This window comes from Triticum dicoccoides, chromosome 4A, assembly GCF_002162155.2.
Source record: "Triticum dicoccoides isolate Atlit2015 ecotype Zavitan chromosome 4A, WEW_v2.0, whole genome shotgun sequence".
Lineage (NCBI taxonomy): Eukaryota > Viridiplantae > Streptophyta > Magnoliopsida > Poales > Poaceae > Triticum > Triticum dicoccoides.
This window is the reverse complement of record NC_041386.1, coordinates 224,139,439-224,154,362: the sequence shown is the minus strand read 5'-3', so window position 1 is coordinate 224,154,362 and position 14,924 is coordinate 224,139,439. Positions and strand designations below refer to the sequence as shown.

General features: G+C 51.6%; 1 protein-coding gene across 3 annotated transcripts; it reads left to right on the top strand.

Annotated features, from left to right (window-relative positions):
* Positions 1-1,972: 1,972 nt before the first annotated feature.
* Positions 1,973-13,923, top strand: LOC119288855. 3 transcript variants are annotated; one of them, XR_005141310.1, is made up of 3 exons: positions 1,973-2,707; positions 2,884-3,007; positions 3,116-3,408. XR_005141310.1 is itself a non-coding variant. In XM_037568375.1 (2 exons), the coding sequence occupies exons 1-2, from the start codon at positions 2,086-2,088 to the stop codon at positions 13,824-13,826; spliced, it is 633 nt and encodes a 210-aa protein (XP_037424272.1). In that variant the 5' UTR covers positions 1,973-2,085; the 3' UTR covers positions 13,827-13,923. The 3 variants fall into 3 exon arrangements, 2 of the variants coding, with proteins under 2 accessions (XP_037424272.1, XP_037424271.1); XM_037568375.1 differs by lacking the exons at positions 2,884-3,007; positions 3,116-3,408 and adding an exon at positions 13,816-13,923; XM_037568374.1 differs by having other exon boundaries at positions 2,884-3,408.
* The last annotated feature ends 1,001 nt before the right edge of the window (positions 13,924-14,924 follow it).

The following is a 14,924-nucleotide window of genomic DNA, read 5'->3' as shown; positions in this document are numbered from 1 at the left end:
CTTGTCATAGACTTAGCCTTTTTAGAACAACTAACTAAAGCAAATAAACAGAGGGTACCACTAGTCATTTGTTGTTATACTAATTGAGCACTAAAGTATTACCAACTAAACTAAACAAGGGCCGACCTGGTGGCACAGCTGTGAGGCTGGTTGTGCACACACGCAGAGACCACACACGACACGCAACACACTATGCTAGGTGTTAATTATGTTCTCTATTGATAGAAGATAGCAATTTGTGATTTTCATATGATTTCATCCAGGCATCAAATGGATTTGGTCCAATGCTCACATTTGAGCCTTGTCAAGTGTACTGCCTAGTTATATTATTTTCACACATACTAACAACTGTTTAACCGCTGATTAGGGGATCTTTATGGGGTTAGTCAGTGTAAAATCCCTAAAGCTAGCCATATAGCTACACTAATTACCAGCAGCAGATTCAGTAGAGCAGCACGTTGCAGCACGGGCAGCAGCGCTGCGAGCAGCAGGCGATGGCGAGGCCATGCACGGGCGTTCGGGCAAGGGCGCGCTGGGCGCAGGCGGTTGCAGCCAGGACGCGCGAAGCAGGCGCGGGCCGGCTACAGGGTGCAGTCCGAGGACGTGGCCACGGCGGGCGCGAGCAGAGACAGGGCGCGGTGGGCGGCAACACAGGGAGCGGCGATGTGTGGGGCTCGCGTGCGTGTGAGGGCCACGGCAGGGGCGCATGACCGTGCGCGGGAGCGGAGCTCCGGCCATGCCATACGAAACGCCGGCCGGCCATGAGCAGCGGCAGTAGTACGGTGGGCTCGGCGGAGGCACCGCCACGCGCGAGCGAGCACGCACGGGGACGCGGTCGGGTGCAGCCGGTCATGGCCAGAGGCCAACGGACCACGGGTGAGGGAGTCGTGCTAGCGGCCGTAGGATACGACAACGAGCGGAACATGCGCTAATGGACCGAATCCAACGGGGAAGAGGGGGAGAAGGAGTAGAGGCTCACGGTGTGGCACACGAAAGGCCGACGACCGATTAGTAGTAGCAGGACGGTCGCAGCGGATGGAGCTCGTCGGCGGCCGTAGGTGCGGGGAAGAACCCGATCCCGATGGTCGAGGGGGTCCGAGCTCGATCTTGTGGACGGGGAGGACGCAGTCGACGACGTTGGTGCAGACGGACAGGTTGGAGAGGCACGGGGGCGACGGTCTCCGCGGTGGTGGCCAACGACGGCGACGTAGGTGCTCGGGTGAGCCGAGAGGACGACGAGGGAGACAGAGAAAAGATGGATCTAGGAGGGAGGGCGCCGAGGAGGAGTGAGGCGAGTGGGAAGAAAATATCTGAGGGGAGTGTCGCCTTGGTGGAGGCCTTATCCTCCCACGGCATGGCCGGCGAGGTGGTTCGACGGGGACGCAATCCTGTTCAGGCACGGTTGTGAACAGAAGAAGACGACTGGGGGTTAGGTGGGCTGACTTGGGTGAGGCCCAGTGGGGTCACGTGCTCTCTCTTCCTTTTCTTCTTCTCAGTTTTCTTTTTATTATTCTGTTTTCTTTTAACAGCCTCCATTTGCATATAAATAAGCCACCAGATGACTTTGCAAAAACGTGGAGCTGGACAAAACAAACACTAGGAAATATTGAGCACTGCCACAAAAAGCTTGACACCTAAAAAAATTTAGTTTAATATTTTATAATTTATAAAAGGCATTTAATTATTGTTTTTAGCCACTGATATATATACTTAGGAGCAACTAAAGAATTTAAAACAATGTTGGCTCACCACCATAAATAATTATGGAATATTTGTAACACTTTGAACATTTTATTTTGCATGAGAAAGTTGAATTTTGCACTTTAGTTTGAACTTGAATTTGGATTGCGATTTTTATCAACCGCGGATTAGTAAAAGTGAAGTGATGACATGGCACCATTAACAAGGGTTTACTGTAGTTTAATTATCCGGGCGTCACACCGACGCAAGACACCGCGCGTCCACAGACGAATAGTAGCGTCTTGGCTAGTTTCGTCGCCGTCGTCATCCCCCCCGTGCTCCCATGGCCGCCTCTGCCCCGTGAGAGCCTCCACTGTGCCTCCCTCATCGCCCACCTCCGAGCTCATGCGCGTGGGCACGCGTCCGCGGCGCCGGCCATGCGTCCACGGCGACGCCAGCTCGTCCTCCTCGCCCCGCGGCTATATAAGACCACCCCGCGGCCTCCCGGGCATCTCATCAGCCTCGCCTCATTCCCAGAAACCTCCCCAACCTCTCCTCCGAGCTCGAGATGGTCCAGAGCCCTCCCATAGCCGCCTCGGCCATCACCGGTCCCCGGCTAAATTCACTCAAAGCTTACTCCCTCACTCCGTCCCTCCACCACCCGGCGAGATGTTGAACTCTAGCGGAGCCTCTCAACTCTTTCCCTTGACTGCCGGCGACCTCTTGTCCCCTGTCCATCCATGGCCGAAGCCTCTGTCCGCCATGGCCTTCTTCCTTCTTGCTCTGGGCTTCCTCGTCGCCCGTGCACCACCGGGGCGGGTGCGCGGCGTCATCCCGAGCCCACTGGTGGTCCGAGCTCCACCAGGGGTGGCCCGAGGCGACGGGGCCAGCGCCGGCCTCGCCCGGCCTCGCCTTTCTGTCGCGACCGTCGCGAGGAGGATGATGATGGCGGGAGGAGAGAGAAGAGATGTCGTGGCCCCCACCCATCAGCGACCCAGAGGCCGGCCCCGCACTCTGCTGACGTGGAGTAAGTGGACACGTATTCCTTTGGATACCTTTTCCTTTTAGGAAAGCGCATTTCCATCTTCTTCGGCTTAAAATGCGTTTCCTCAGTTCTGAAAGCGTATTAGCTGGAATACGTTTACATGATTCCAAAGCATATTTTGCCCCTGTTTCGGCTAAGAATATGTTTTACGCTTGTAGAAGGCGTATTCCAGTAAAAGGCGGTTTCAGTTTTTCTGTCAAGGGCCTGTCTGTGAGGATTTTATTGCAGAAAGGTCCCTGGTAGAAAAACATTCATATCTTTCTACTCCTAGCTCCAAATCAGGTGAATCCAAAGCCCACTTCTGCGTTTCATCGAGCCCGTTGCGATGGAACCTTTTTCACAATGTTTTGGCATTCTGAAAATGACCGTTTTGCCTTTGCGCTTAATCAGCCCCTCCGGGAGAGAACGTTTTCGGCGATTCTTTCCGTGAGCCTCTCGCACTTCTTGTCGGTGATTTCTTCCACCCCAGGAAAACCACACCCTCCATTTGCATGATTGCAAAGGAGTGACATGGTTTAAGTTATTTGAACTTGTTTAAAATATTGCATTATCTATGTATGATTTGTTCATGGAATTTCTCGAAGTATGGTTTTGATCTAGATGTTGCCATGATATTGCCTGGAATTCTAGGACTTATATTTTGATGATTATGTGGATGACATGTTGCCTTTGGATTCTTAGTGGCTATTTTGATTATGTTCATGGTGGTATTGTGCTTTGGAGTAATACTTTGGATGACATGTTGCCTTTGGATTCTTAGTGGCTATTATGATTATGTCATGATGGTATTATGATTTGGAGTATTACTTTGGATATCATGTTGCCTTTGGATTATTACTGGCTAGTGTTAGTTTCATCATGAAGCTAGTCGATATTATGTTTTGGAGTTTGATGTTGGAGATGATGCTTGTTGTGGATCATAGTTGGATAGTTAGTTCTTGATATTTGAGTTGTAGCCTTATCATTCTTGGATTCATTATAGTAGTTTTATGTTGTCCTCTGAGTATTTTGGAGAGACGACATTCAACTTTGGATTATTTGTTGGATATTGCTATTACTTGGATTATAGGTTGATAGATGATATCGGAGTATCAGTCATTACTATTATATTTTGGGGTTAAATTCCGTCATTAAGTTGGTCAGGTGCCACCGAACCGGGCTTTTTCCAATGCAACCATGTTTGCCTTTATGGGAAGGCCCTAATGCGGTCTATTGTCGTGCCTCTCGCCGGTGCCTCCAACGAGGGAAGGTTATGAGCGTGCGGTACCCTGGCCCGGAAAGCAGACATATCATTGTGTGCCTGTTGTTGTTGTTGTTGTTATGGATCCGGTCCCTGTAAGTGTCAAAACCGGCGGATCTCGGGTAGGGGGTCCCAAACTATGCGTCTAGGCGGATGGTAACAGGAGACAGGGGACACGATGTTTTTACCCAGGTTCGGACCCTCTCGATGGAGGTAAAACCCTACTCCTGCTTGATTGATCTTAATGATATGAGTATTACAAGAGTTGATCTACCACGAGATCGAAGAGGCTAAACCTAGAAGCTAGCCTATGGTATGATTGTTTGTTGTTGGTTCGACGGACTAAACCCTCCGGTTTATATAGACACTGGAGGGGGCTAGGGTTACACAGAGTCGGTTACAAGGAAGAAGATCTACATATCCGTATTGCCAAGCTTGCCTTCCACGCCAAAGAGAGTCCCATCCGGACACGGGACAAAGTCTTCAATTTTGTATCTTCATAGTCCAACTTTCTGGCCAAAGGATATAATCCGGCTGTCCGGATACCCCCTAATCCAGGACTCCCTCAGTAGCCCCTGAACCAGGCTTCAATGACGATGAGTCTGGCGTGCAGATTGTCTTCGGCATTGCAAGGTGGGTTCCTCCTCCAAATACTTCATAGAAGATTTTGAACACGAGGATCGTGTCCGGCTCTGCAAAACAAGTTCCACATACAACCGTAGAGAGAATAATATTTTCACAAATCTAATCTGCCGACGCATTCCGGAGTGTGACATCACACCACAGCCAGGTCACCATTCAATTCGTTTTTCACAACCAACCTCAGCATGTTTTGCGAGGCGGTTTCCTTGGCATGTCTTGTTGAAGCAGAGATCATGTCCCCTTATTACGGGATTCCCATCATTACGGATGTGGGTAACCCAACTGTGCCATCAATTACGGCACTTGGGGGATAAGCGAGTTTTACCAGGCTGGTGGGGGCGCATAGTTTCGTCCGCCCTTATAAAGGGATAAGGGTTCACCTTTTTCTACCCATGCCTTCTTCCTCCTTGCTCATCCATTCTCGCGCACTCAAGCTCCAGCGCCCAAGTCCACATCCTTCTCCTCAACCCTCTCCAAACATGTCCGGAGCGGGAGGCAAGTGGATGGTCTCCTCCGTTACGGAGGGAGACATCAAAAGGCTGCGCGGGGCCGGATACTTAGCCGCGGATATTGCGCACCAGCTACCAGCCGCGGGGCAGATCGTCCCTACCCCGGAACCTTTCGAAAGGGTGGTTTTCCTAACCCACTTCATCCGCAGACTGGGGTTTCCCCTCCATCCATTCATCCATGGCCGTATGTTCTATTATGGGCTGGACTTCCATGATCTAGCTCCGAATTTTATCCTCAACATCTCGGCATTCATCATCGTGTGCGAGGCTTCCCTCCGTGTCTGGCCCCACTTCGGCCTATGGCTGAAGAACTTCAATGTCAAACCGAAGGTATTAGGCGGCCAACAAGCGGAATGTGGTAGAGCGATGGTGGGCAAAATGCCCAACGTTACATGGCTCGAGGGCTCCTACGTGGAGACCATAAAGGGGTGGCAATCGGGGTGGTTCTACATCACCGAGCCGCACGACACCAACTGGTTGGCGCCCCCCGAGTTTCGATCTGGAATCCCCACGCGACTCACTTCCTGGAAGGAGAAGGGCCTGTCCTGGGGCTCATCGGTGGAGCTGGACGGACTCCAGAAGTGTTTCTGGAACATGATTGGCAAGAAACTCAAGCTTGTCAACATAGTCCAGGTCATGCTCTTCCGCCGGATCCTCCCGTGCCAACGACGGGCTTTCAACTTATGGGAGTTTGACACGGCCCAGCACCAGACTCTACGCGAGCTCTTCGACATGACGCATAAGGACGTCTGGAAGGTGCTATTCAAGGGCGCCGAGGTCCCCCCTCCCCTTATCGAGGACTGCGGGCTAAGCGCGACGCGCCCTACGAATCCGGTATGTTTTGTACACCTCATAGGGTATTTATTTTCCATAGTTTAACCATGTGCGGGGTCTGAGCTCCCATGCCTTTGACAGGACTGGATGGAGACATCGGAGCAGATTGACTGTCCGGCCCCTCTGCCCGAAGATCCTATAGACGCTCTCCTGACAGAGATGCGGACTCCGGCTCCTTATGAGGTGCCGGAGAAGAAGATCAAGAAGAAGGCCATGGGAACCCAAAAGAGTTCCCGGTGCCAGGTGGTATCAGACTCATCGTCCGTTAACTCCGAGACGCACTCCTCCCATGAAAACGAGGAGGAGGAAGATGACGGTTATCCCCCTCCAGCCGGGGGAGACAGGAAAAGGAAAGCCGCCCCAACCGGGGAGGCCGGAGGGTCCAAGAAGGGAAGGACTCTCCTTCTGGACTGTTCCACCGCTGCCGCCGACAGCGAAGACGAGTGGTTACTCAGGGCCAAGCCCCTGGGGAAGTCGTAAGTATTCGGATACCAGAGTAACTCATAGCATACTTTTATTGCACTGCTTCTCCTAACGTCAAATATGATCATGCTGTCCGCCACGAGCCCGCATCGATGTATCCTCGTCGGACGGTTCCTTGGACTCGTCGGATATGAATAGCGAGTCACTTCCAACCGCCTCCTCTCCTCGCCCTACAGACAATGTCGAGGTATTGTCTCAAGGGGCACCGAACCGAGGGGAGGTAGTCCTAGAGGCGCCTCAAGGCGACCTTCCTGACTCCAGGCGCAAAGGGAGCAAGAATCCCAAGGGCTCCAAGTTCGGCCCTCAGCCAAACACCGCGCCTGAACCTCCAGTGGTTCCGGACTCCGGCAGGTGGCCCCCTGCAAATAGGGGCAAGCCGCCCGTGCTGGCGACCACTATCTATCCAGAGGCACCGGACAACTTGCTGGGAGCGCTTTGCGGCGCTTCCATCGATGAACAGCACCACACTATTATGAGTGCGGTGATCAAGAAGGTTCAGTCCGCCAAGAGCGGACTGACTTAAGCCTGTGCCAGCCTTCTAACAAGCTTTGAGGTAAGTATTTAAAATATAGGAAAATATTACCGCATAGACAGTAGCCCCTGATGCTCTGTTTGGTGTTCACAAAGAAAAGCCAAATAGAGGATCAAATAATATTTGCAGGAGTCTAATACAAGTATGTCTATATGCGTATGCAGGCTTCGCTGCTAACCTCTGCCGCACTGACTGCAGAGGTCGCCGCACTGAAGCAGAACCTCGAGCGGTCCGAGAAAGAACTCGACCTTGCCAAGAGGCAGCTCGAGGAGAACAAAGGTAAGTAATACCTTGTCTATATATATATATAAAATATGTGGTTGCAAAATGATAGGATCATCATGGATGTGCCAGGGGCCACGACCGAAGTGGCGACCCTGAAGCGAGCGCTATCCGAGGCCGAAAACAAAGCGGACGAGGAGTGCACCGAGCGGGAGAAACAAGAGGCACGGGTGGGCGAGGTGCAGCAAGAGCTCCAGGCTCTCATGAAGAAGCACGAGACTTTGGAGCTTGACTCGAAGAAGCGAGAGTTCGAGCTTTCCGCGGCCCTCAAGAGCACAAAGCATGTCAAGGCTGAAGCCCAAAAGGCCCTCCAGGAAATTGAGGCGATGAGGAAGATAACAGCGGGTAAGGCATTCATTATGCAAAGCAAGCATCTGAAAGTAAATTACTTGTTACTTACCCGAGTACGGAGCTCTCTAGGAGCATTCGCGGATTTTCCTCGCAGCGTGTCGGATGCCGCAAAGTACTACCAGGCCGAGGAGGGAAGCTCGACAGAGAAGTTGTTCTGGTCTCAGTATACTAGGACCGAACACCCGATGCTTGTGAGCGACCAGCTGAAGCAACTGGTCGAGGTGCACAAGGCGGCCGAATAGGCCATGAGGGCCCTTATAGTCCGGATGTGGCCTGGCGACTCCCTTCCCAACAGCTACTTTGGCTTGGTGAGGTGGCTTATGGATGCCTGCCCACGGCTAGAAGTCATAAAGCGGCCCGTCTGCATCGAAGGTGCACGCCGGGCTTTTGCCCTTTCGAAGGTGCACTGGGCCAAGATGGACGCCGAGAAGCTGGTGAAGGAGGGGCCGCCGCAGGGCAAGGAGCATCGCCACCCTAAAATGTATTATGAGGGTGTCCTGGAGGGTGCCCATCTTGTGGCGGACGAGTGTGCGAAGGATGTAGTTTTTGAATGAACTTGCTCGTATGAACCTGTATTATGAAAACTTGTTCATCTGCGCTATGCAACGCTTGTTTGAATTTAAAATATTACCTTCTGTGCGGCTGTTTATCAAATCTGAGAGATGGCCAGTCGTCGGCTTCTGCCCCCATGCAACGAGTGCTGGGTTGTACGGGATAAATCTGAGCACTCTTTTTCCCATTGTTGGGTCCTTCGAGGGAGGTGCTCAGCACAACGAACAAGGCAATCGGACTATAATGCTTTATCACTCTCACTTAGCCATAGAAGTCTACAATTTTAAATTTTGGGGAAGCCCCTAGTATTTGGAAGGCCGAATTCGGGGCGCTATACACGCCTAAGTCGGACAAAGCCGACTCCTCACCCTAAGCGGCATAAGTCTTTAGGGACTAGAGACCTCTCGAATAGCGACCAGCTCTCGCCTTATCATGACAGTCAGTTTTAGCTTTCTCTACTGAGGTGCTTGCCCAGATGAACCGGGGCACAATCGCAGTAGTTCTCCCAGCGCTACCTTAGCCGATATAGCGGATTGTAAGGTACCAAACATGGGAGCCGGGCAAACCCAACTATTGACCCAAGACATGATTCGGAGCTGATGCATGTAATGCTATAAGTTCGGGGTGCCGCACTGTTGAAAGTGTTCGGACTTTTCACGCCATATTATGGGGTACGCTTAAGCCCCTGGCGTATTGGCCGTACCAGAGTGTATGGGTGCTGAATGTCATGAATGAACATATATATAAAAAAGAATAGAGAATGCGGTAATAGTCTAGTGCTATGCATTGTTTATTCAAAAAGGTGCGTCGAAGAAGAATGATACAAGTAGTGCGATAAGCAAAAAGTGGGACTATTTGACATGTCCCCTCCAAGGGCAAGCCGAGGAATGGTATTTAAAGCATGTATTTCACTCATTATCAGAGACCACCTGGGAGTTCCATGGTGCGACTTAGCTTTCTACCTCCTTGGTTGTTGTATCATGTGTCCGGCAATCATACTGCCGAACGGGATTTCCAGAGAGTAAAGTCCTGAAAGAGAGAAAAAAATAGCAAAGCGGGAAGCCCCTAGTGCGGTTGAGCCACGTTTTGGGGCGTGCCGTAGTCGTGCCCCCACCTATGCCCATGGTATTTTCAATGCGTAATTATGTACGCGTGGCACGGATTTCGCCGTTTGGCTGAGACTGGGGTGGGGGCCGCATTGCTAGGCGAGCTCGGAACGTGCCAAGCGGTCTTGTTGCAGATTACTCCGGGCGCGCTTGACGGTGTCCGGGTGTTTAATCACTAAACTGGTGGATTGCCTGAAGAGGCTACTTTGTGCTTCTAGCGCGAGGGCCGCAGTGTGCTCCTCCGTGCGGAGATAGCGCTCTGTGTTTCCATTGATTGTGATGACCCCCCGAGGTCCTGGCATCTTGAGCTTGAGGTATGCATAATGCGGTACCGCATTGAATCTCGCAAATGCGGTTCGCCCTAGCAGTGCATGATAGCCACTACGGAATGGGACTAAATCGAAGATTAACTCCTCGCTTTGGAAGATATCCGGGGATCCGAAGACCACTTCCAGTGTGACTGAGCCTGTGCAATGGGCTTCTACACCTGGTATGACGCCTTTGAAGGTCGTTTTTGTGGATTTGATCCTTGAGGGGTCTATACCCATTTTTCGCACTATGTCCTGATAAAGCAGGTTCAGGCTGCTGCCGCCGTCCATAAGGACTCGAGTGAGGTGAAATCCGTCGATGATTGGGTATAGGACCAGTGCGGTGAAACCGCCATGACGGATACTAGTGGGGTGGTCCCTATGATCGAAGGTGATCGGACAGGAGGACCATGGGTTAAACTTTGGGGCGACTGGCTCCAACGCATATACGTCCCTTAGCGCACGCTTCCGCTCCCTCTTGGGGATGTGGGTTGCGTATATCATGTCAACTGTCCACACTTGTGTCGGGAACCTCTTCTGTCCTCCGGTGTTCGGCGACCGGGGCTCCTCCTCATCATCGCTATGTAACCCCTTATCTTTGTTTTTGGCATTTAACTTGACGGCCTGCTTGAACACCCAACATTCCTTGTTGATGTGGTTGGCTAGCTTGTCGGGGGTGCCGTGTATTTGACACGAGCGATCGAGTATACGGTCCAAACTGGACAGGCCCGGAGTGCTTCTTTTGAATGGCTTTTTCCGCTGACCGGGTTTAGAGCCTCTGAATCCGGCATTGACTGTCGTATCCTCGGTATTGTCACTGTTGATGCGGCGCTTGTGTTTGTTGCGACGTGACCTGCCATTGCTATCCTTGGTATCCGAAGTACTATGGTTCTTTGATATGTTATTGCTTCGAGCCAGCCAGCTGTCCTCTCCCGCGCAAAAGCGGGTCATGAGTGTCGTGAGGGCTGCCATAGATTTTGTCTTTTCCTGGCCAAGGTGTCGGGCGATCCACTCGTTGCGGATGTTGTGCTTAAAAGCTGCTAGGGCCTCTGCATCCGGACAGTCGACGATTTGATTTTTCCTTTTCAGGAACCGTGTCCAGAACTGCCTGGCCGATTCCTCTGGCTGCTGAATTATGTGGATCAAGGCATCGGCATCTGGTGGTCGCACATAAGTGCCATGGAAGTTGTCGAGGAATGCGGCTTCCAGATCTTCCCAACAGCCAATGGATTTGGCTGACAGGCTATTGAGCCAATGCCAAGCTGGTCCTTTGAGTTTGAGTGGGAGGTATTTGATGGCATGTAGATCGTCACCGCGGGCCATGTGGATGTGCAGGAGGAAGTCCTCGATCCATACCGCAGGATCTGTTGTACCGTCGTATGATTCGATATTTACGGGTTTGAAACCCTCTGGGATTTGGTGATACATTACTAAGCATAGGGAGTGTGCGGCGCCTCTGTACTGGGCTATATCGCGATGCAGCTCAAATGTGTCTTGTCTGCTGTGATCGGCCCTGCCGGATTTACTTTTACTGTATCTGGCGTGACGGTTAGCGTCTCGCATAGTGGCGCGCCCTCGTGATCCATAGATCGATCTTGCGTGTTTTGCTTTGGTGATCCGTAGACCGATCAGCCGTGTCATATGCTGGAGATGTAGGTTTTAATGCTTCCTCCTCCAGTCGGGGTAGCAACCTGTGCTTTGGGTAACTCCTGGAGAGGCGTTCGAGTTCATAATCCTCAGCCGCAAGGACTTTAGTCCGTCTGTCAGCTAGCAAATCTTGATCAGCTCGAAGCTGTTGTTTCTTTTTCTTAAGGCTATTTGCCGTGGCTATAAGCCAGCGCTTGAAGCGCTCTTGCTCGACGGGATCCTCAGGCACGACAAATTCGTCATCGTCGAGGCTTGCCTCGTCTTCGGAGGGAAGCATGTAATTATCATCCTCCGCCTCTCCATCTGCCGCTCTCCCGGGAGGGCTAGCTTCTCCATCCTCCTACTCTAAATCTTGCTGGAGGGGATTGTCGTTATCTTCAGCACTGTCCGGAGTGCTATTATCTCCTATGCCGGTATCACCGCTTTTGCCTTGGCGAGACTTAGAGCGGCGCCGCTGACGTCAGCGCTTGTTTTGCTTCTTGGAGGGGTCATCCTCCGCTGTCCCGTCGCCATTGCCTTCTTTGGGTGTGTCCACCATATATATATATCATATGATGAGGTGGCTGTCCAGTGCCCTGTGGGTAGTGGTTCTTGTTCGTCTCCTGCAACGTCGTCCATACCGTTGATGTCTTCAGAGTCGAAGTCAAGCATGTCGGTCAAATTGTCGACAATGGCTACTAAGTGGGTGGTGGGTGGGTGGCGAATTTCTTCGTCATCCGCATCCCAATCCTACCAGACATAGTTCGGCTAGGACTCTCCTAACAAGGAGAGACACCTTAATGAGTTCAGTATGTCACCGAAGGGCGAGTGCTGAAAGATATCCGCGGAGGTGAACTCCATCATCTGCGCCCAGTCGAATTCGATAGGCACGGGCGCAGGCGGTTCGGAGTCCATGGTCGGAGAAGAATCCAACAGTTTGGCGTCACGGCTCTCGTGAAGGGTAAGGTCGATACTCAGCTCGATCGCCACTGAGAATGCGACCTCCATGGCAGGGTCTATCCACCCGTCCATGGATGGCGCAATTGGCTCCGAATTGAGGGTCGGAGCGGTTCCCGGTGCGGTCTCCTGAACATTGTCCGATGGTAGAGCTAAATCATGCTCATCGTGACCGTGCGGCGCACTCGGCAGGGGCTTGAATCCGTCAAAGATCAAGTCTCCGCGGATGTCGGCCATGTAGTTTAAGCTTCCAAACCTGACCTGGTGGCCAGGGGCGTAACTCTCGATCTGCTCCAGATGGCCAAGCGAGTTCGCCCGCAGTGCGAAGCCACCGAATATGAAGATCTGTCCGGGGAGAAAAGTCTCACCCTGGACTGCATTGCTATCGATGATTGAAGGAGCCATCCAGCCTAACGATGACGACACAGAGGATCTCTCAATGAAAGCACCAATTTCGGTGTCAAAACCGGTGGATCCCGGGTAGGGGGTCCCGAACTGTGCGTCTAGGCGGATGGTAATAGGAGACGGGGGACACGATGTTTTTACCCAGGTTCGGGCCCTCTCGATGGAGGTAAAGTCCTACTCCTGCTTGATTGATGTTGATGATATGAGTATTACAAGAGTTGATCTACCACGAGAAAGAAGAGGCTAAACCCTATAGGCTAGCCTATGGTATGATTGTTTGTTGCTGGTCCTACGGACTAAACCCTCCGGTTTATATAGACACCGGAGGGGGCTAGGGTTACATAGAGTCGGTTACAAGGAAGGAGATCTACATATCCGTATTGCCAAGCTTGCCTTCCATGCCAAGGAGAGTCCCATCCGGACACAGGACGAAGTCTTCAATTTTGTATCTTCATAGTCGAACAGTCCGGCCAAAGGATATAATCCGGCTATCCGGATACCCCCTAATCTAGGACTCCCTTAGTCCCCGTGAGGGACGGTCCTCGTCAGGGACGTTTTGGCGACGAAGATGGTCATTGTGTCTTTGGTAGACACGGTCCACCTAGTACTAGCCTAGTGGGGAGTGAGTCGGAGTGGCCGGGAGAGTGTCATGGCAGTAGATCGGTTTTGTTGGAATGCCATTGGTCCAGCCGAATGGGAGTGCTAGGCCATGGGTTCCATGGTGTGGGTAAAGTGCGCTACCTCTACAGAGTGTGTGTATTTATATCTATCGATAGCCACGTCCTCAGTCATGGGCATAGGTTCGTACTAGGTCACACCATTCGATCAACACTCACATGATGGAATGACTTATAGGTGCTTTATATGTTGATATGTTGAGCAGTACAGAGTGGCAGGATGTTGATGATGATGTTGGAGACCAAGTGTTGGTCGTGGTAGTGATCGCCAGAAGGATCACCGTTTGAGACCAAGTGTTGGTCGTGGTTGTGATCGCCGGAATAATCACCGTTTGGTTTTGATCACGAGGTGATCGAGATGGTTTATTGCTTGGCCGGTTAGCCAAGAGTGATATGGTTATGGAAATCTGAGATGGTGATTTATTAGTATTGTATCAGTTTCATACCATGCTTAGTAGTTGTTTCATCATAATAGTTGTTAATTTAATTAACCTGTTAAATGCTATGTTATTGGCTTGCCTTGATGTTTATGGTTGTTGTGAGCTTGCAAGTACATTCAATGTACTGACCTGGCGTGTCATGCCAGATTGCAAGTGATGCCATGATTGCTTGATTGCTTGTCGTTGGTTGTTGGGCATGCGAGATAGATCGTGTCCCAGCCAGAGTCCCTGCGGAGTGGAGTTCACCACCTTCATCATTGTTCCGCTGCTACAAGTACATTGTGCTGCTAAGAGTTGTTTTGCTGCCAGCATAGAGCAAGTGTAGTATCACAGGCGTAGTGTCGCTGTGCTGATGTGCTTCTTTGTAACATCAGACCCTTCTATTATTATTCTTGTAATAAGAGCTGATTTGTTCTATGTCAAGAGTGTCGTATTCCAGAGACTTCTCCTCGATCTCTGGGCTGGAATCCGGGGTGTTCCGGTTTCTCTGAGCTAGGGTGCCACAGCTCGGGCCTCTTGTGCTCTTTGGCGGGCCTTAGCGAGTTCGGACTCTTGGTCCGCATTCTGGCGCTCGTAGGACTCGCATTTCTTCACTGCGTCCTGGAGCTCCTACTAGACCTCACCAACCCTGGCCTCATGCTTTTCTCGGGCGGCCTTTTCATTTACCGCTCTCTCCTCGGCCTCGGCCAGCGCCTAATAAATGTCATGGCACTGTGATCATCTTACATTATTCATCCCTTCTGGACATACACAATATCATTACATACCTTGGGTATTCTCCAGCTGGCTTTTCGCACGGCCGAGCTCTTCCTCGGTTCTTCCAGCTTCTGCTTCAGTCCGGATACTTCGGCAGCATGAGAAGTTGCGGCCAGTAGCGATGCCTACTCATTCACAAAGACATGTATGACTAGTTTCATGCGAATAGCTATTTGATCCTCTGTTCGGCTTTTCTTTCCAAACACCGGACAAAGTCTCAGGGGCTACCGTCTATACTATAACTTTCTTTTCACATAAATACATCGCTTACCTCAAAGCCTGTTAGAATGCTCGCACAGGCTTTGGTCAGTCCGCTCTTCGCGGACTGAATCTTCTCAATCACCGCACCCATGAGGGTACGGTGTTGCTCAATGATGGAAGCGCTTCATAGCACCTCCAGTAGACTATCCGACGCCTCTGGTTGGACAGAGGTCACTGATGGAATGGGCACACCTCCTTCCAATGAAGGGGGCTGCTGGCCGGATTCCGGAGCCGTATA

Coding starts and splice junctions, on each gene's coding strand:
- LOC119288855 (XM_037568374.1), top strand. CDS start 2,086: ATGCGCGTGGGCACGCGTCCGCGGCGCCGGCCATGCGTCCACGGCGAC.